Source organism: Oncorhynchus keta, chromosome 29 (genome assembly GCF_023373465.1).
Source record: "Oncorhynchus keta strain PuntledgeMale-10-30-2019 chromosome 29, Oket_V2, whole genome shotgun sequence".
Taxonomy (NCBI): Eukaryota; Metazoa; Chordata; class Actinopteri; order Salmoniformes; family Salmonidae; genus Oncorhynchus; species Oncorhynchus keta.
In genome coordinates, this window is record NC_068449.1 from 14,460,650 (window position 1) to 14,482,036 (window position 21,387).

At 49.6% G+C, this 21,387-nt stretch overlaps 1 protein-coding gene across 5 annotated transcripts in view; it reads left to right on the forward strand.

Annotated features, from left to right (window-relative positions):
* ush2a (Usher syndrome 2A (autosomal recessive, mild)) overlaps nt 1-21,387 on the forward strand; it is a 504,765-nt gene that overhangs the window by 405,347 nt on the left and 78,031 nt on the right. For all 5 annotated transcript variants that reach the window (XM_052485995.1, XM_052485996.1, XM_052485997.1 and 2 more), the window contains exon 61: nt 914-1,118. In XM_052485995.1, the coding sequence (XP_052341955.1) occupies nt 914-1,118 (205 nt within the window). The remainder of the gene's footprint in view (nt 1-913; nt 1,119-21,387) is intronic.

Genomic DNA, 21,387 nt, shown 5'->3' on the forward strand with positions numbered 1-21,387 from the left:
AGATGCTGAGCAGTTGCCATACCAGGCGGTGATGGAACCGGTCAGGATGCTCTCGAAGGTGCAGCTTTAGAACATTTTGAGGATCTGGGGACCCATGCCAAATCTTTTCAGTCTCCTGAGGGGGACAAGGTTTTGTGGTACCTTTCACAACTGTCTTGGTGTGTTTGGACCATGATAGATCGTTGGTGATGTGGACACCAAGGAACTTGAAATTCTTAACCCGCTCCACTACGTCCTCGTTGATGTTAACGGGGGCCTGTTTGGCCCGCCTTTTCCTGTAGTCCACGATCAGCTCCTTTGTCTTGTACACATTGAGGGAGATGTTGTTGTCCTGGCATCACACTGCCAGTTCTCTCATCGTTGTCGGTGATGTCAGATTCCAGGTTTGCGCTTAGTGGGACTGTCATTTGTTTTTCAACAGGAAATGACCCAACACACATCCAGGCTGTGTAAGGGCTATTTGACCAATAAGAAGAGTGATGAGTGCTGCATCAGATGACCTGGCCTCCACAATCACCCGACCTCAACCCAATTGAGATGGTTTGGGATGAGTCGGATCGCAGAGTGACGGAAAAGCAGCCAACAAATGCTCAGCATATGTGGGAACTCCTTCAAGACTGGTGGAAAAGCATTCAAGGTGAAGCTGGTTGAGAGAATGCCAAGAGAATGCAAAGCTGTCATCAAGGAAAAGGGTGGCTATTTGAAAAATCTCAAATATAAGAAAACCCCTTGAATGAGTAGATGTTCTGAAACTTTAGTAGTGTATATAATAAAGAAAAGGGGATAAATAAGGAATAAGACAGAAAGCTATATACAGGGTCTTAGCGAAGGTAGGTAATGATGTCATGTTCCGAGCATTCTGTTTCTCTTGTATGTGTCAGTGACTAACAGGTCTCTCTCTCCCTCTCCCTAGGTCCTGGCTGTTACTGTACAGGGGGTACCAGAGGAAGTGGGTTCTCCCATAGTTACAGCTCTGGGTCCTGGCTCTCTAAGGCTCAGCTGGGCCCCTCCCTCTAAAGCCAATGGCATCATACGACTCTACCACATCAACATGACTAGCACCGGGACAATACTCACTCACACACCCTCAGATGGGCCGCTCAACTACACTGTTACAGGTACAACCCAAACACACACACACGTATGCACACATACACACACATACCAATGTATACAGAGTATCGTGTCAGCACTACTGTACAATGCACAATGCACTGTACAATGCAGACAAAAATACTTTACACACACACACACACACCTTCTGAAGTCCCCCCTTCAGAAGACCACTGAGATGGTTGGATACATGCTTTCACTCTCCTCTCCCTCCTCCTCCCTTCCCCCTCCTCTCCCACCTCCTCTCATCCCCCCCTCTCCTCCTCACCTCCTTTCATCCTCCATCCTCTCCCTCTGCGCCTTTCCCCCTCCTCTCCCTCCTCCTCTCCCTCCTCCTCTCCTCTCCCCATCCCCCTCCTCTCCCTCCTCCTCTCTTCAACCTATCCCCTCCTCTCCCTCCTCCTCTCCTCTCCCCATCCCCCTCATCTCCCACCTCCTCTCATCCTCTCCCCCTCCTCTCCTCCTCTCTCCCTCCTCCCACCGCCTCTCATCCTCTCCCCGATCCTTTCATCCTATCCCCACGCTCCTTTCCTCCTCTCCTTTCCTCTCCCCCTCCTCTCCTCCTCCCCCCTTTCATCCTCCATCCTCTCCCTCTGTGCCTTTCCCCCTCCCCTCCCTCCTCCTCTCCACTCCCCGTCTCCCTCCTCTTCCCCCTCCTCTCCTCTCCCCCCTCCTCTCATCTCCCCATCCCCCTCCTCTCCCTCCTCCTCTCCTCTCCCCATCCTCCTCCTCTCCCTACTCTTCTCCTCTCCCCATACCCCTCATCTCCCACCTCCTCTCCTCTCCCCATCCACCTCCTCTCCCTACTCTTCTCCTCTCCCCATCCCCCTCCTCTCCCTCCTCCTCTCCTCTCCCCATCCACCTCCTCTCCCTACTCTTCTCCTCTCCCCATCCCCCTCATCTCCCTCCTCCTCTCCTCTCCTCTCCCCATCCCCCTCCTCTCCCCCTCCTCCTCTCCTCTCCCCATCCTCCTCCTCTCCCTCCTCTTCTCCTCTCCCCATCCCCCTCCTCTCCCTCCTCCTCTGCTCTCCCCATCCTCCTCCTCTCCCTCCTCTTCTCCTCTCCCCATCCCCCTCATCTCCCACCTCCTCTCCCCCCTCCTCTCCTCTCCTCTCCCCATCCCCCTCCTCTCCCACCTCCTCTCCTCTCCCCATCCCCCTCCTCTCCCCCCTCCTCTCCCCCTCCTCTCCTCTCCCCATCTCCCTCCTCCTCTCCTATCCTCTCCCCATCCTCCTCCTCTCCCTACTCTTCTCCTCTCCCCATCTCCCTCATCTCCCACCTCCTCTCATCCTCTCCCCCGCACCTTTCATCCTCTCCCCTCGCTCCTTTCCTCCTCTCCCCCTCCTTTCCTCCTCTCCCCTCTCCCCCCTCCTTTCATCCTTTCCCCTCGCTCCTTTCCTCCTCCCCTGCTCCTTTCCTCGCTCCTTTCCTCCTCTCCCTACTCTTCTCCTCTACCCATCCTCCTCCTCTCCCTCCTCCTCTCCTCTCCCCATCCACCTCCTCTCCCTACTCTTCTCCTCTCCCCATCCCCCTCATCTCCCTCCTCCTCTCCTCTCCTCTCCCCATCCCCCTCCTCTCCTCCTCCTCCTCCTCTCCCTCCTCTTCTCCTCTCCCCATCCCCCTCCTCTCCCTCCTCCTCTCCTCTCCCCATCCTCCTCCTCTCCCTCCTCTTCTCCTCTCCCCATCCCCCTCATCTCCCACCTCCTATCCCCCCTCCTCCTCCTCTCCCCCCTCCTCCTCTCCCCATCCCCCTCCTCTCCCACCTCCTCTCCTCTCCCCATCCCCCTCCTCTCCTCTCCCCCTCCTCTCCTCTCCCCATCCCCTCCTCTCCCTCCTCCTCTCCTCTCCCCATCCTCCTCCTCTCCCTACTCTTCTCCTCTCCCCATCTCCCTCATCTCCCACCTCCTTTCCTCCTCTCCCCCTCCTTTCCTCCCTCCCCTCTCCCCCCCTCCTTTCATCCTTTCCCCTCGCTCCTTTCCTCCTCCCCTGCTCCTTTCCTCGCTCCTTTCCTCCTCTCCCTACTCTTCTCCTCTACCCATCCTCCTCCTCTCCCTCCTCCTCTCCTCTCCCCATCCACCTCCTCTCCCTACTCTTCTCCTCTCCCCATCCCCCTCATCTCCCTCCTCCTCTCCTCTCCCCATCCCCCTCCTCTCCCTCCTCCTCCTCTCCCTCCTCTTCTCCTCTCCCCATCCCCCTCCTCTCCCTCCTCCTCTCCTCTCCCCATCCTGCTCCTCTCCCTCCTCTTCTCCTCTCCCCATCCCCCTCATCTCCCACCTCCTATCCCCCTCCTCTCCTCTCCCCCTCCTCTCCTCTCCCCATCCCCCTCCTCTCCCACCTCCTCCTCCTCTCCCCATCCCCCTCCTCTCCCCCTCCTCCTCCTCTCCCCCCTCCTCTCCTCTCCCCATCCCCCTCCTCTCCCTCCTCCTCTCCCCATCCTCCTCCTCTCCCTACTCTTCTCCTCTCCCCATCTCCCTCATCTCCCACCTCCTCTCATCCTCTCCCCGCACCTTTCATCCTCTCCCCTCGCTCCTTTCCTCCTCTCCCCCTCCTTTCCTCCTCTCCCCTCTCCCCCCTCCTTTCATCCTTTCCCCTCGCTCCTTTCCTCCTCCCCTGCTCCTTTCCTCGCTCCTTTCCTCCTCCCCTGCTCCTTTCCTCGCTCCTTTCCTCCCCCCCTCCTTTTGTCCTCTTCTCCTTTCCCCCCTCCACCTCCTCCTCTCCTCCTCTATTCCTTTCCCCGCCTCTTCACTCTCCTCCTCTCCCCGCCTTCTCTCGTCCTCTCCTCCTCTCCCCGCCTCCTCTCGTCCTCGCTGTCCTGTGTTTATTTATGCATACTGTTTCTGGAAGCAATCTAATGACTGAATTTACACTGGATTCCCGCCATGAGCCAGCCCTTCCCCTCACACTCACACAGAGGCCTCTGATCTATGCTTCTTCATTCATACACACACGCACACAGAAACACATACTGACATACTCTTAGCACACATACACTCACTCACTCACTCAGATAGGCTCTCCCGCTCTCTTTCTCTATTGATCTCTCTCACACACACACACACACACACACACACACACACACACACACACACACACACACACACACACACACACACACACACACACACACACACACACACACACACACACACTCGCTCTCTCTCTCTCTCTCTCTCTCTGGCAGGGCTGGAGGATTTGTGGGGCTTCTTTTATCTGCCCAGGAGAGGAGCAGTGTGGCTGGCCCCATGCCATCAGTTACCAGGCCAAGGATATACACACACACACACACACCCACTGAGTAGTCTCTTGCCATATTAGTCCTGTTTAAACCAGACAGACAGGCATATCCTCCTTCTGTATGCTAATTACATACCTATGGCTCTCCTAGAGACCTGAACCTACATCATCAATACAATCTGGGAGAGGAGAGGGAGGAAAGGAGACAGCGAGGGAGGAGAGGAGACAGAGAGGGAGGGAGGAGAGGAGACAGAGAGGGAGGAGAGGAGACAGAGAGGGAGGAGAGGAGAGGAGACAGAGGGGGAGGAGAGGAGATGAGACAGACAGGGAGAGAGGAGACAGAGAGGGAGGAGAGGAGACAGAGAGGGAAGAGCGAAATAGGGAGAAGAGGGGACAGAGCGAGAGGAGACAGAGAGGGAGGAGAGGAGCCAAATAGAGAGGAGAGAGAACAGAGAGGGAGGGAGGAGAGGGAGGAGAGAAGACAGAGGGAGGAGAGAAGACAGAGGGAGGAGAGGGGAGGGAGGAGAGGGGACAGAAAGGGAGGAGAGGGGACAGAGAGGGAGGAGAGGTGACAGAGAGGGAGGAGAGGAGACAGAGAGGGAGGAGAGGAGACAGAGAGGGAGGAGAGGTGACAGAGAGGGAGGAGAGGAGACAGAGGGAGGAGAGAAGACAGAGGGAGGAGAGAAGACCGAGAGGGTGGAGAGGGGACAGAGGGGGAGGAGAGAAGACAGAGAGGGAGGAGAGGGGACAGAGAGGGAGGAGAGGGGACAGAGAGGGAGGAGAGGTGACAGAGAGGGAGGAGAGGAGACAGAGAGGGAGGAGAGAAGACAGAGAGGGAGGAGAGAAGACAGAGAGGGAGGAGAGGAGACAGAGGGAGGGGAGAAGACGGAGAGGGAGGAGAGAAGACAGAGGGGGAGGAGAGGAGACCGAGAGGGTGGAGAGGGGACCGAGATGGAGGAGAGGGGACAGAGGGGGAGGAGAGAAGACAGAGAGGGAGGAGAGGAGACCGAGAGGGTGGAGAGGGGACCGAGATGGAGGAGAGGGGACAGAGGGGGAGGAGAGAAGACAGAGAGGGTGGAGAGGGGACCGAGAGGGAGGAGAGGGGACCGAGATGGAGGAGAGGGGACAGAGGGGGAGGAGAGAAGACAGAGAGGGAGGAGAGAAGACAGAGAGGGAGGAGAGAAGACAGAGAGGGGACCGAGAGGGAGGAGAGGAGACCGAGAGGGGGGAGAGGAGACAGAGAGGGAGGAGAGAAGACAGAGATAGGGGGAAGACAGAGAGGGAGGAGAGAAGACAGAGAGGGAGGAGAGAAGACAGAGGGGGAAGAGAGAAGACAGAGAGGGAGGAGAGAAGACAGAGGGGGAGGAGAGGAGACAGAGAGGGAGGAGAGAAGACCGAGAGGGAGGAGAGGAGACAGAGAGGGAGGAGAGAGGACAGAGAGGGAGGAGAGGAGACAGAGGGGGAGGAGAGAAGACAGAGAGGGAGGAGAGGAGAGGAGACCGAGAGGGAGGAGAGGGGACAGAGAGGGAGGAGAGGGGACAGAGAGGGAGGAGAGGAGACCGAGAGGGAGGAGAGGGGACCGAGAGGGAGGAGAGGAGACAGAGAGGGAGGAGAGGGGACAGAGAGGGAGGAGAGGGGTCAGAGAGGGAGGAGAGGGGTCAGAGAGGGAGGAGAGGGGACAGATAGGGAGGAGGCTATAGGGAGGAGGCTAAGGGAAAGGGTTAGGGTGGAGGAGAGGGGTATGAGAGTGAGGCTAAGGGAAAGGGCGGAGGAGAGGGGTATGAGAGAGAGGCTAATTGAAAGGGCGGAGGAGAGGGGTATGAGAGAGAGGCTAAGGGAAAGGGTTAGGGTGGAGGAGAGGGGTATGAGAGTGAGGCTAAGGGAAAGGGTTAGGGTGGAGGAGAGGGGTATGAGAGTGAGGCTAATTTGAAAGGGCGGAGGAGAGGGGTATGAGAGAGAGGCTAAGGGAAAGGGTTAGGGTGGAGGAGAGGGGTATGAGAGAGAGGCTAAGAGAAAGGGTTAGGGTGGAGGAGAGGGGTATGAGAGAGAGGCTAAGGGAAAGGGTTAGGGTGGAGGAGAGGGGTATGATAGAGAGGCTAAGGGACAGGGCGGAGGAGAGGGGTATGAGAGAGAGGCTAAGGGAAAGGGTTAGGGTGGAGGAGAGGGGTATGAGAGAGAGGCTAAGGGAAAGGGTTAGGGTGGAGGAGAGGGGTATGAGAGTGAGGCTAATTTGAAAGGGCGGAGGAGAGGGGTATGAGAGAGAGGCTAAGGGAAAGGGTTAGGGTGGAGGAGAGGGGTATGAGAGAGAGGCTAAGGGAAGGGTTAGGGTGGAGGAGAGGGGTATGAGAGAGAGGCTAAGAGAAAGGGTTAGGGTGGAGGAGAGGGGTATGAGAGAGAGGCTAAGGGAAAGGGTTAGGGTGGAGGAGAGGGGTATGAGAGAGAGGCTAAGGGAAAGGGTTAGGGTGGAGGAGAGGGGTATGAGAGAGAGGCTAAGGGACAGGATGGAGGAGAGGGGTATGAGAGAGAGGCTAAGGGAAAGGGCGGAGGAGAGGGGTATGAGAGAGAGGCTAAGGGAAAGGGTTAGGGTGGAGGAGAGGGGTATGAGAGAGAGGCTAAGGGAAAGGGTTAGGGTGGAGGAGAGGGGTATGAGAGAGAGGCTAAGGGAAAGGGTTAGGGTGGAGGAGAGGGGTATGAGAGAGAGGCTAAGGGAAAGGGTTAGGGCGGAGGAGAGGGGTATGAAAGAGAGGCTAAGGGAAAGGGTTAGGGTGGAGGAGAGGGGTATGAGAGAGAGGCTAAGGGAAAGGGTTAGGGTGGAGGAGAGGGGTATGAGAGAGAGGTTAAGGGATAGGGTTTGGGTGGAGGAGAGGGGTATGAGAGAGAGGCTAAGGGAAAGGGTTAGGGTGGAGGAGAGGGGTATGAGAGAGAGGCTAGGGGAAAGGGTTAGGGCGGAGGAGAGGGGTATGAGAGAGAGGCTAAGGGAAAGGGTTAGTAGGGTGGAGGAGAGGGGTATGAGAGAGAGGTTAAGGGATAGGGTTTGGGTGGAGGAGAGGGGTATGAGAGAGAGGCTAAGGGAAAGGGCGGAGGAGAGGGGTATGAGAGAGAGGCTAAGGGAAAGGGTTAGGGTGGAGGAGAGGGGTATGAGAGAGAGGCTAAGGGAAAGGGTTAGGGTGGAGGAGAGGGGTATGAGAGAGAGGCTAAGAGAAAGGGCGGAGGAGAGGGGTATGAGAGAGAGGCTAAGAGAAAGGGTTAGGGTGGAGGAGAGGGGTATGAGAGAGAGGCTAAGGGAAAGGGTTAGGGTGGAGGAGAGGGGTATGAGAGAGAGGCTAAGGGACAGGGCGGAGGAGAGGGGTATGAGAGAGAGGCTAAGGGAAAGGGTTAGGGTGGAGGAGAGGGGTATGAGAGAGAGGCTAAGGGAAAGGGTTAGGGTGGAGGAGAGGGGTATGAGAGAGAGGCTAAGGGACAGGATGGAGGAGAGGGGTATGAGAGAGAGGCTAAGGGAAAGGGCGGAGGAGAGGGGTATGAAAGAGAGGCTAAGGGAAAGGGTTAGGGTGGAGGAGAGGGGTATGAGAGAGAGGCTAAGGGAAAGGGTTAGGGTGGAGGAGAGGGGTATGAGAGAGAGGTTAAGGGATAGGGTTTGGGTGGAGGAGAGGGGTATGAGAGAGAGGCTAAGGGAAAGGGTTAGGGTGGAGGAGAGGGGTATGAGAGAGAGGCTAGGGGAAAGGGTTAGGGCGGAGGAGAGGGGTATGAGAGAGAGGCTAAGGGAAAGGGTTAGTAGGGTGGAGGAGAGGGGTATGAGAGAGAGGTTAAGGGATAGGGTTTGGGTGGAGGAGAGGGGTATGAGAGAGAGGCTAAGGGAAAGGGCGGAGGAGAGGGGTATGAGAGAGAGGTTAAGGGATAGGGTTTGGGTGGAGGAGAGGGGTATGAGAGAGAGGCTAAGGGAAAGGGTTAGGGTGGAGGAGAGGGGTATGAGAGAGAGGCTAAGGGAAAGGGTTAGGGTGGAGGAGAGGGGTATGAGAGTGAGGCTAAGGGAAAGCGCGGAGGAGAGGGGTATGAAAGAGAGGCTAAGGGAAAGGGTTAGGGTGGAGGAGAGGGGTATGAAAGAGAGGCTAAGGGAAAGGGTTAGGGTTGAGGAGAGGGGTATGAGAGAGAGGCTAAGGGAAAGGGTTAGGGTGGAGGAGAGGGGTATGAGAGAGAGGCTAAGGGAAAGGGTGGAGGAGAGGGGTATGAGAGAGAGGCTAAGGGAAAGGGTTAGGGCGGAGGAGAGGGGTATGAGAGAGAGGCTAAGGGAAAGGGTTAGGGTGGAGGAGAGGGGTATGAGAGAGAGGCTAAGGGAAAGGGTTAGGGTGGAGGAGAGGGGTATGAGAGAGAGGCTAAGGGAAAGGGTTAGGGTTGAGGAGAGGGGTATGAGAGAGAGGCTAAGGGAAAGGGTTAGGGTGGAGGAGAGGGGTATGAGAGAGAGGCTAAGGGAAAGGGTGGAGGAGAGGGGTATGAGAGAGAGGCTAAGGGAAAGGGTTAGGGCGGAGGAGAGGGGTATGAGAGAGAGGCTAAGGGAAAGGGTTAGGGTGGAGGAGAGGGGTATGAGAGAGAGGCTAAGGGAAAGGTTTAGGGTGGAGGAGAGGGGTATGAGAGAGAGGCTAAGGGAAAGGGTTAGGGTGGAGGAGAGGGGTATGAGAGAGAGGCTAAGGGAAAGGGTGGAGGAGAGGGGTATGAGAGAGAGGCTAAGGGAAAGGGTTAGGGCGGAGGAGAGGGGTATGAGAGAGAGGCTAAGGGAAAGGGTTAGGGTGGAGGAGAGGGGTATGAGAGAGAGGCTAAGGGAAAGGGTTAGGGTGGAGGAGAGGGGTATGAGAGAGAGGCTAAGGGAAAGGGTTAGGGTTGAGGAGAGGGGTATGAGAGAGAGGCTAAGGGAAAGGGTTAGGGTGGAGGAGAGGGGTATGAGAGAGAGGCTAAGGGAAAGGGTGGAGGAGAGGGGTATGAGAGAGAGGCTAAGGGAAAGGGTTAGGGCGGAGGAGAGGGGTATGAGAGAGAGGCTAAGGGAAAGGGTTAGGGTGGAGGAGAGGGGTATGAGAGAGAGGCTAAGGGAAAGGGTTAGGGTGGAGGAGAGGGGTATGAGAGAGAGGCTAAGGGAAAGGGTTAGGGTTGAGGAGAGGGGTATGAGAGAGAGGCTAAGGGAAAGGGTTAGGGTGGAGGAGAGGGGTATGAGAGAGAGGCTAAGGGAAAGGGTTAGGGTGGAGGAGAGGGGTATGAGAGAGAGGCTAAGGGAAAGGGTTAGGGTGGAGGAGAGGGGTATGAGAGAGAGGCTAAGGGAAAGGGTTAGGGCGGAGGAGAGGGGTATGAGAGAGAGGCTAAGGGAAAGGGTTAGGGTGGAGGAGAGGGGTATGAGAGAGAGGCTAAGGGAAAGGGTTAGGGTGGAGGAGAGGGGTATGAGAGAGAGGCTAAGGGAAAGGGTTAGGGTGGAGGAGAGGGGTATGAGAGAGAGGCTAAGGGAAAGGGCGGAGGAGATTTTACAGAGAAAAGGCAATTTAATTTATTTAACCTTTATTTTCAAAGGGAATATACAAATAAATCTATTTAACCTTTTTTTTAACTTGGCAAGTCAGTTAAGAACAAATTCTTATTTTCAATGACAGACTGGAACTACCTTGTTCAGGAGCAGTACAACAGATTTTTACCTTGTCAGCTCAGGGATTCAATCTAGAAACCTTTCAGTTACTGGCCCAACACTCTAACCACCTGCCGCCGCATTGAGAACAACATCTCTTTTTCAAATGCACTCTGTATAATTAAACAGAAATATACACAGTATGCACAACAACAACAAAAATAATAATGATATTTAAAAAAAAATATATATATATATATATATATATATATATATATATATACATTGGGGCAAAAAAGTATTTAGTCAGTCACCAATTGGGCAAGTTCTCCCACTTAAAAAGATGAGAGAGGCCTGTAATTTTCATCATAGGTACACCTACAAACAAGCAAGATTTCTGGCTCTCACAGACCTGTAACTTCTTCTTTAAGAGGCTCCTCTGTCCTCCACTCGTTACCTGTATTAATGGCACCTGTTTGAACTTGTTATCAGTATAAAAGACACCTGTCCACAACCTCAAACAGTCACACACCAAACTCCACTATGGCCAAGACCAAAGAGCTGTCAAAGGACACCAGAAACAAAATTGTAAACCTGCACCAGGCTGGGAAGACTGAATCTGCAATAGGTAAGCAGCTTGGTTTGAAGAAATCAACTGTGGGAGCAATTATTAGGAAATGGAAGACATACAAGACCACTGATAATCTCCCTCGATCTGGGGCTCCACGCAAGATCTCACCCCGTGGGGTCAAAATTATCACAAGAACGGTTAGCAAAAATCCCAGAACCACACAGGGGGACCTAGTGAATGACCTGCAGTGAGCTGGGACCAAAGTAACAAAGCCTACCATCAGTAACACACTACGCCGCCAGGGACTCAAATCCTGCAGTGCCAGACGTGTCCCCCGGCCCGTCTGAAGTTTGCTAGAGAGCATTTGGATGATCCCGAAGAAGTTTGGGAGAATGTCATATGGTCAGATGAAACCAAAATATAACTTTTTGGTAAAAACTCAACTCGTCGTATTTGGAGGACAAAGAATACTGAGTTGCATCTAAAGAACACCATACCTACTGTGAAGCATGGGGGTGGAAACATCATGCTTTGGGGCTGTTTTTCTGCAAAGGGACCAGGACGACTGATCTGTGTAAAGGAAAGAATGAATGGGGCCATGTATGGTGAGATGAAGTGAATGAGTGAAAACCTCTTTCCATCAGCAAGGGCATTGAAGATGAAACGTGGCTGAGTCTTTCAGCATGACAATGATCCCAAACACACCACCCGGGCAACGAAGGGGTGGCTTCGTAAGAAGCATTTCAAGGTCCTGGAGTGGCCTAGCCAGTCTAGGGGGGGCAGTTTGGAAGCTCACTGGTTTCCCTGGTTAATCCTGAGAGCAGTCGGGAGTTCCGGCCTCTCCTCTGGAACGCTCTGCTTTCTGGAGATATTTCCCAGTAACACTCCACAGAGAATGCTGAGAGCACTGGGATAAGACCAGGATTTGCCAAAACTGGTCACTGTGTGTGTTTGTGTCAGGATTTGGCAAAGCTGGCAATAGCAAACCCATTGGGTTTGTCTTGTGTGTGTGGCAGTGCTGGCGTTGAGAGTGTAGATGCTGTGCATGTTTAAGGGCTGGCGAGTGGCTTATTATGCCAGGCAGTCCCGGTGCGGTGTTAGGCCAGTATGCCAGGGTGTGGGAGTGTGTGTGTTTAGTGGTGCTGTGATGTGCAAGCACTGAGATTGATGGTGGAGAAGTGTTACAACTCCCAGAGACACCACTGTCCCTCAGCGAGCGACCGGGAAACCCTGTCTGTCTCATCAGCCAATCTCTCTCTCTCTAGACGACATCCTGTCTACATCTCTGTCTGTCTCTCTCTCTCTAGACGACATCCTGTCTACATCTCTGTCTGTCTCATCAGCCAATCTCTCTCTCTCTCGACGACATCCTGTCTACATCTCTGTCTGTCTCATCAGCCCAATCTCTCTCCCTCTAGACGACATCCTGTCTACATCTCTGTCTGTCTCATCGGCCAATCTCTCTTTCTCTAGACGACATCCTGTCTACATCTCTGTCTGTCTCATCGGTCAATCTCTCTTTCTCTAGACGACATCCTGTCTACATCTCTGTCTGTCTCATCGGCCAATCTCTCTCTAGACGACATCCTGTCTACATCTCTGTCTGTCTCATCGGCCAATCTCTCTCTCTCTAGACGACATCCTGTCTACATCTCTGTCTGTCTCATCGGTCAATCTCTCTTTCTCTAGACGACATCCTGTCTCCATCTCTGTCTCTCTCTCTCTCTCTTTAGACGAGATCCTGTCTACATCTCTGTCTGTCTTTCTCTCTCTAGACGACATCCTGTCTACATCTCTGTCTGTCTCATCAGCCCAATCTCTCTCTCTCTCTAGACGACATCCTGTCTACATCTCTGTCTGTCTCATCAGCCCAATCTCTCTCTCTCTCTCTAGACGACATCCTGTCTACATCTCTGTCTCTCTCTCTCTCTCTTTAGACGAGATCCTGTCTACATCTCTGTCTGTCTTTCTCTCTCTAGACGACATCCTGTCTACATCTCTGTCTGTCTCATCAGCCCAATCTCTCTCTCTCTCTAGACGACATCCTGTCTACATCTCTGTCTGTCTCATCAGCCCAATCTCTCTCTCTCTCTCTAGACGACATCCTGTCTACATCTCTGTCTGTCTTTCTCTCTCAAGACGACATCCTGTCTACATCTCTGTCTGTCTCATCAGCCCAATCTCTCTCTCTCTAGACGAAATCCTGTCTACATCTCTGTCTGTCTCAATGGCCAATCTCTCTCTCTCTAGACGACATCCTGTCTACATCCCTGTCTGTCTCTCTCTCTCTAGACGACATCCTGTCTACATCTCTGTCTGTCTCATCAGCCCAATCTCTCTCTCTCTCAACAACATCCTGTCTACATCTCTGTCTGTCTCTCTCTCTCGACGACATCCTGTCTACATCTCTGTCTGTCTCTCTATCTCTAGACGACATCCTGTCTACATCTCTGTCTGTCTCATCAGCCCAATCTCTCTCTCTCTCTAGACGACATCCTGTCTACATCTCTGTCTGTCTTTCTCTCTCTAGACAACATCCTGTCTACGTCTCTGTCTGTCTCTCTCTCTCTAGACGACATCCTGGCTACATCTCTGTCTGTCTCATCAGCCCAATCTCTCTCTCTCTCTAGACGACATCCTGTCTACATCTCTCTCTCTCTCTCTCTCTCTAGACGACATCCTGTCTACATCTCTGTCTGTCTTTCTCCCTCTAGACAACATCCTGTCTACATCTCTCTTTCTCTCTAGACGACATCCTGTCTACATCTCTGTGTCTGTCTTTCTCCCTCTAGACGACATCCTGTCTACATCTCTCTTTATATATTTGTATTTATTTAACTAGGCAAGTCAGTTAATAAGAACAAATTCTTATTTTCATTTACGGCCTAGGAACAGTGGGTTAACTGCCTTGTCAGCTCAGGGATTCAATCTAGCAACCTTTCGGTTACTGGCCAAGCGCTCTAACCACTAGGCTACCTGCCACCCAATTGGTGACATTACTAAAACGAACCATACATTTCCCATTCATATTTTTTTATTAAATAATCTGTTGTATTTCGATGCAAATGTTGTGTCACGACACTGGGTGTAGTAACCTCTGCACCAGTGTAAAACAATAACAAACAGTTGACAAACATCAAATGTGATATAAAATAACTGTCTGTTAAATAGGTGGCTGTGGTGAGGGGTAGTATTATTCTTTGTGTCCTAGGGCTGAGCAGTGTGTGAGTGTGTGTCCTTAACATAAACCTCAGAACAGTGTGTGTGTGATTGCTAGAGTGGCATCCTACGAAGCAAGCTAGATCTATTCAGGGTTTTCTAAAGCTAACCAGCTTTAGTTAGCTTCACATTCCAGCTCAGACGGTGGATATTTGCTCGTCTGCCTGGCGCCAACTCTAGCAGGCTTGTAACTGCGAGTGCATGTCAAACACCGAACTCTTCATTGAGACAACGCTGAAACATCAACCCGTGGGCGAGTCAGAGACACATTTTAATTTGTGCAAAAATCAAAATTAAAGAAAAATTATCTTGCAAATTCAGAAGCGTATGGTGTGAAATAGGCTTTTAAAAGTGTCGTCTTTATTTTGTTACTTATCGTTAATGTAATTTTTAGTGTGTTTTGCTGTGCTTTTCAATGCACAAACACCTTTTTTCCATCTCCTATCAATATACAGAACCAGTCAATAGTTTGGCCACACCGACTCATTCAAAGGTTTTTCTTTATTTTGACTATTTTCTACATTGCAGAATAATAGTGAAAACATCATAACTATTAAATAACACATATGGAATCATGTAGTAACCAAAACAGTGTTAAACAAATCAAAATATATTTTATATTTGATGTTCTTCAAAGTAGTCACCCTTTGTCTTGAAGACAGCTTTGCAATATACAATGTGGAAAATAGTCAAAATAAAGAAAAACCCTGGAATGAGAAGGTGTGTCCAAACTTTTGACTGGTACTGTAGATTTTTTATTAAGTCATACAAAATAGTTATATTGTGTGTAGTTTAAAATGCATTTTGTCATTACTAAATGTGTAATGTGATATATTTTAACATTTTAAAAAATTACGCACAAAAACAAAACATTTGACTAAATAAATATTGAATCAGTCGTCTTCCTCAAATGAAGGGGACAATGACGCAATCGTTGCATGAGGGTAAGAATCTGATTGCATTAGACCTCAGCTCAGTCATTTCATTCAGGGTAAATGGAGTTAGCCCTGAGTTAGCCTGCCCCAGAGTAGGTTAGTTCTGAAATTGCTATAGAAATGTACCTGGCTAAAAGGTGAGCCACATTCGTATGACCAGTTATCCTGATTTGAACTCAGAGTTGAGCAAAGTTACCTCACGAAATCCTTCAACCTTATTCGCAGGATACCCCTCAGGTCACTGGTGGCACGTTCACACACCCATATACACCCACCGTGTGACACGTTCACACACCCATATACACCCACTGTGTGTGACACGTACACACACCCATATACACCCACCGTGTGACACGTTCACACACCCATATACACCCACTGTGTGTGACACGTACACACACCCATATACACCCACCATGTGACCGTGTGCAAAGTACCACAAAGACTCTGTCTCCTTTTCCTTTGTTATTGTCATGAATAATAGCTAAATAAATGACAGAAGTTATTAGTCTGTTTTAAAGTGACACCCCAGGGGTTATAAGGAGAGAAGAAAGAGCAAGAGGGAGAAGGGAGGGGTAGATGGATGAAGAAACGTTTTACATGAAATATGACAGAAATAATTGGCCTGCTTCTCATGTTTAATGTTTAATATGACATCATTCATTTTCCCTTTCACAACGTTAGAACACATGGCTCAGACCGAGAGTAAAATGTATCACTCTTCATGTGAATGATAGACATATTCTATCTCTTTAAAATCATCCAGAGATTATTTTTTGTTAAGAAAATATGGGCAGTTAAAATAAAAAAAGAATCTGTTCAAATTGTTCCATAAGGATGGAATGAAATGTTGTTCAATTAAGGTTAGTATTTTAAGGTTAGTATTAAGGTTAGTATTAAGGTTAGTATTAAGGTTAGTATTAAGGTTAGTATTAAGGTTAGTATTTTAAGGTTAGTATTAAGGTTAGTATTTTAAGGTTAGTATTAAGGTTAGTATTTTAAGGTTAGTATTAAGGTTAGTATTTTAAGGTTAGTATTAAGGTTAGTATTTTAAGGTTAGTATTAAGGTTAGTATTTTAAGGTTAGTAGTAAGGTTAGTATTTTAAGGTTAGTAGTAAGGTTAGTATTTTATTTGCACGTGTATGAGTATTTGTATTTATTTATTTATTTCACCTTTAATTAACCAGGTAGGCAAGTTGAGAACAAGTTCTCATTTACAATTGCGACCTGGCAAGTATGAAATACACACTTTTATTATACAATATAGAAATGATCACTGTTGAATTAAGAGAGGAGAAAAAAGTGCCAAGTCCCGTGTGAATCGATGATAAGTATTGCTATCAGTGGTGTGTATGAGTTATTGCTCACAATTATATAGATTATATTATTAATCATGTGTTTAATTGGGTGTTTGTAAGAGCATTATTCATGAATTACAATAGAGAACATTCTCTTTCATTTCTGCTTCCTCTGAATGCCCCAGCCACACCGTTTCACATTCATGTATTTTATATGAAGATGTTTACATTATGCTGGATATTTAGCTTGTATGAAGATATTTCAAGGCCTAGATTGGGATGTAATAAATTCATTGTAACCCTGGAGAAGAGGAAGAGACGTGTTGATCAGAAAGTATTCACACGTGTGTAGTGTTGTAGTTACAATTTAGAGGATTACATACATAATTCAGTCAACAAAATTAAGGCTATCATTTAAATTAATTTCAACTATGCTATTTGATATACAGGACCTCTAAATATAATGTTAAAAATATATAAGTTAAATAATAGGGCTTAAATGGATATCTGAACAAAATATTGCCTTCATGCTGACAGAGTGAGATAAATTGAATCTGTAGTTTTAGGGAGACTGCGGTTGCTCCTCTGCCTTTGTGATTTTTCCCACTGCTACCTCGGAACAGGTAGCCTTTGTGATTTTTCCCACTGCTGCCTCGGAACAGGTAGCCTTTGTGATTTTTCCCACTGCTGCCTCGGAACAGGTAGCCTTTGTGATTTTTCCCACTGCTGCCTCGGAACAGGTACCCTTTGTGATTTTTCCCACTGCTACCTCGGAACAGGTAGCCTTTGTGATTTTTCCCACTGCTACCTCGGAACAGGTAGCCTTTGTGATTTTTCCCACTGCTACCTCGGAACAGGTACCCTTTGTGATTTTTCCCACTGCTACCTCGGAACAGGTAGCCTTTGTGATTTTTCCCACTGCTACCTCGGACAGGTAGCCTTTGTGATTTTTCCCACTGCTACCTCGGAACAGGTAGCCTTTGTGATTTTTCCCACTGCTACCTCGGAACAGGTAGCCTTTGTGATTTTTCCCACTGCTACCTCGGAACAGGTAGCCTTTGTGATTTTTCCCACTGCTACCTCGGAACAGGTAGCCTTTGTGATTTTTCCCACTGCTACCTCGGAACAGGTAGCCTTTGTGATTTTTCCCACTGCTACCTCGGAACAGGTAGCCTTTGTGATTTTTCCCACTGCTACCTCGGAACAGGTAGCCTTTGTGATTTTTCCCACTGCTACCTCGGAACAGGTAGCCTTTGTGATTTTTCCCACTGCTACCTCGGAACAGGTACCCTTTGTGATTTTTCCCACTGCTACCTCGGAACAGGTAGCCTTTGTGATTTTTCCCACTGCTACCTCGGACAGGTAGCCTTTGTGATTTTTCCCACTGCTACCTCGGAACAGGTAGCCTTTGTGATTTTTCCCACTGCTACCTCGGAACAGGTAGCCTTTGTGATTTTTCCCACTGCTACCTCGGAACAGGTAGCCTTTGTGATTTTTCCCACTGCTACCTCGGAACAGGTAGCCTTTGTGATTTTTCCCACTGCTACCTCGGAACAGGTAGCCTTTGTGATTTTTCCCACTGCTACCTCGGAACAGGTACCCTTTGTGATTTTTCCCACTGCTACCTCGGAACAGGTAGCCTTTGTGATTTTTCCCACTGCTACCTCGGAACAGGTAGCCTTTGTGATTTTTCCCACTGCTACCTCGGAACAGGTAGCCTTTGTGATTTTTCCCACTGCTACCTCGGAACAGGTAGCCTTTGTGATTTTTCCCACTGCTACCTCGGAACAGGTAGCCTTTGTGATTTTTCCCACTGCTACCTCGGAACAGGTAGCCTTTGTGATTTTTCCCACTGCTACCTCGGAACAGGTACCCTTTGTGATTTTTCCCACTGCTGCCTCGGAACAGGTAGCCTTTGTGATTTTTCCCACTGCTGCCTCGGAACAGGTACCCTTTGTGATTTTTCCCACTGCTACCTCGGAACAGGTAGCCTTTGTGATTTTTCCCACTGCTACCTCGGAACAGGTAGCCTTTGTGATTTTTCCCACTGCTACCTCGGAACAGGTACCCTTTGTGATTTTTCCCACTGCTACCTCGGAACAGGTAGCCTTTGTGATTTTTCCCACTGCTACCTCGGACAGGTAGCCTTTGTGATTTTTCCCACTGCTACCTCGGAACAGGTAGCCTTTGTGATTTTTCCCACTGCTACCTCGGAACAGGTAGCCTTTGTGATTTTTCCCACTGCTACCTCGGAACAGGTAGCCTTTGTGATTTTTCCCACTGCTACCTCGGAACAGGTAGCCTTTGTGATTTTTCCCACTGCTACCTCGGAACAGGTAGCCTTTGTGATTTTTCCCACTGCTACCTCGGAACAGGTAGCCTTTGTGATTTTTCCCACTGCTACCTCGGAACAGGTAGCCTTTGTGATTTTTCCCACTGCTACCTCGGAACAGGTAGCCTTTGTGATTTTTCCCACTGCTACCTCGGAACAGGTACCCTTTGTGATTTTTCCCACTGCTACCTCGGAACAGGTAGCCTTTGTGATTTTTCCCACTGCTACCTCGGACAGGTAGCCTTTGTGATTTTTCCCACTGCTACCTCGGAACAGGTAGCCTTTGTGATTTTTCCCACTGCTACCTCGGAACAGGTAGCCTTTGTGATTTTTCCCACTGCTACCTCGGAACAGGTAGCCTTTGTGATTTTTCCCACTGCTACCTCGGAACAGGTAGCCTTTGTGATTTTTCCCACTGCTACCTCGGAACAGGTAGCCTTTGTGATTTTTCCCACTGCTACCTCGGAACAGGTACCCTTTGTGATTTTTCCCACTGCTACCTCGGAACAGGTAGCCTTTGTGATTTTTCCCACTGCTACCTTGGAACAGGTAGCCTTTGTGATTTTTCCCACTGCTACCTCGGAACAGGTAGCCTTTGTGATTTTTCCCACTGCTACCTCGGAACAGGTAGCCTTTGTGATTTTTCCCACTGCTACCTCGGAACAGGTAGCCTTTGTGATTTTTCCCACTGCTACCTCGGAACAGGTAGCCTTTGTGATTTTTCCCACTGCTACCTCGGAACAGGTACCCTTTGTGATTTTTCCCACTGCTACCTCGGAACAGGTAGCCTTTGTGATTTTTCCCACTGCTACCTCGGAACAGGTAGCCTTTGTGATTTTTCCCACTGCTACCTCGGAACAGGTAGCCTTTGTGATTTTTCCCACTGCTACCTCGGAACAGGTAGCCTTTGTGATTTTTCCCACTGCTACCTCGGAACAGGTAGCCTTTGTGATTTTTCCCACTGCTACCTCGGAACAGGCACCCTTTGTGTTTGATGAGGTCACAGAGGAAGACTGATGCTGCTAAATGTTGCTGAGACAGATTTAACACAGAGAAAAGGATAAAGAGAGAGAGGGGAAGGGGGATTAGGGGACACTCAGCATTGAGACCCCCAAATTCCCTCTCCCCGTCCCCCTGTTTGTTCCCTTCCCCTCCCCCTGGTTTTATCCCAGATTATGCGAGCGGAAGAAGGGCAGAGGGGTGGGGGAGAGGGCGTGTATGTGCGTTTATGTACGTGTGTGTGTATAAACCTGATCTGGTGAAGTACGTTAGGGGTCCTCCCATAATTCTCCAGACAAGACAGACAGGCAGACAGGCAGGCAGGCAGGCAGACAGGCAGACAGACAGGCATGCAGGCAGGCAGGCAGGCAGGCAGACAGGCAGACAGACAGACAGACAGGCATGCAGGCAGGCAGGCAGGCAGGCAGACAGACAGACAGGCAGGCAGGCAGGCAGGCAGGCAGGCAGACAGACAGACAGACAGACAGACAGACAGACAGACAGACAGACAGACAGAACAGGACATTAAGAACAGGACATTAAGGAGTTTCTGACAGGAAGTGAACTCTTAATTATTTAGAGGTGTTATCAATGCTGCAGGAAAACATAGTCCCTCTTTCTCTCTCTCTCTGCTCTATCTATAACTCTATTCCTGCTCCTTTCTGCTATCTGCTCTTCTCGCTCTCCTTCCCACTATCTTTTACTCATTTGATGATATAAACAGAAATATAATGGCTTCAATCCTTCTTTTCTCACTCATTAAAATAGATGTTTTTATTGTATCATATTGTTTACTGTTATTTTGCAGTTAACAGAAGCAAGAAGCCTCTCTTCTCTTTCTGTTCCTCTCTCTCTCTTCGTCTCAGGTATGTGAGGTAAGGGACATGGGGGCCTATAGTGCAGTCATCATGCTCTCAAATTGTCTAATGCAAACAGGGAATGGCAGCTTGTCAATAAAATACTTTTCTACATGTTATTACCGCACACCTCCCCCCTACTGGACACTACAATATGGGTGACAGTTACGGCGTTGTTTCACTTCCTGTTAACGCGCACTGCAAATGGGCTGGCCAGAACTCCCTGGGCCACCTGCCTGACTGTTAAAATGAAGGAACTTTTCTCCCCGTATCTTACTTTATTTATTTATTTTAGATGGGACGTCGGCCATCTTTTCAGCAGGGCAACAGTGTCCCCTTGAGGTGTTGTGTGGAAGTCGTTCTAGGAGAGCGAGGATCCAACGGATAGTGTGTTTCTATGTGTGTATGTGGGACGGGAGGCACACGCTGGAATGATTTAGTATTTGTCATTAAAAAACAACAGAATGAAGGGTTGCTGACTGTGTTCAACAGTCATTAATTGAGTCTCAGCTTTGGGATGAAGAATGTATGATAAATGAATAGCCGTAGCGGATATGAAACATTTCACTGATCTTCTTCTGATTTAGATGTACACCTTCCCACGGCTTGGTTATGTACTGGAGACGGTTTTATTTCCTATTGTGTTAATCAGTAAATTAAATATGTGTAAAAATTTACTTTTAGATTCATAAACTCACAACATTGCTGAATGATTTGGTAGAGAGTAATATTTGTATTCTTTATGTGTAGTTCACCATCTCCTAGAACTGGTGACACATGGATACAGACAATTGCTCAGAATTGCAAGAAATGGTATCACATTAACGTTGTTAACAATGCTAGAATACACACTCTGACACACACAATGCTTTTGCTTCCATTGTGTAGTGAAGCCTTACTGGTGCCGGTCTGATGCTGTCCCTAGCGTTTAGTATGCTTGACAGAGTTCTTCATTTAACCCAAACCCAGCAGAACGTTGTGGGAACATTGATCTAGGGTTGGGTTAAGTAGGGAGGGCTGTGTAGCATGTTAACTAGCCTGGCCGATGGAAGGAAGGAAGCCGTTTAAACAACATGACTGGGGGGCGTGCAGCCATTTATCCTGCTGCATACCACACTGCCTGGCCCTGTAGGGACACTGTTCTCTCTGGCACTTCTGCATTTCACCTATAGATTCTTATTCGATGTGTTTCAGTTGGCTTCTGTTGACTGCAATACAACAGTAAGAAAT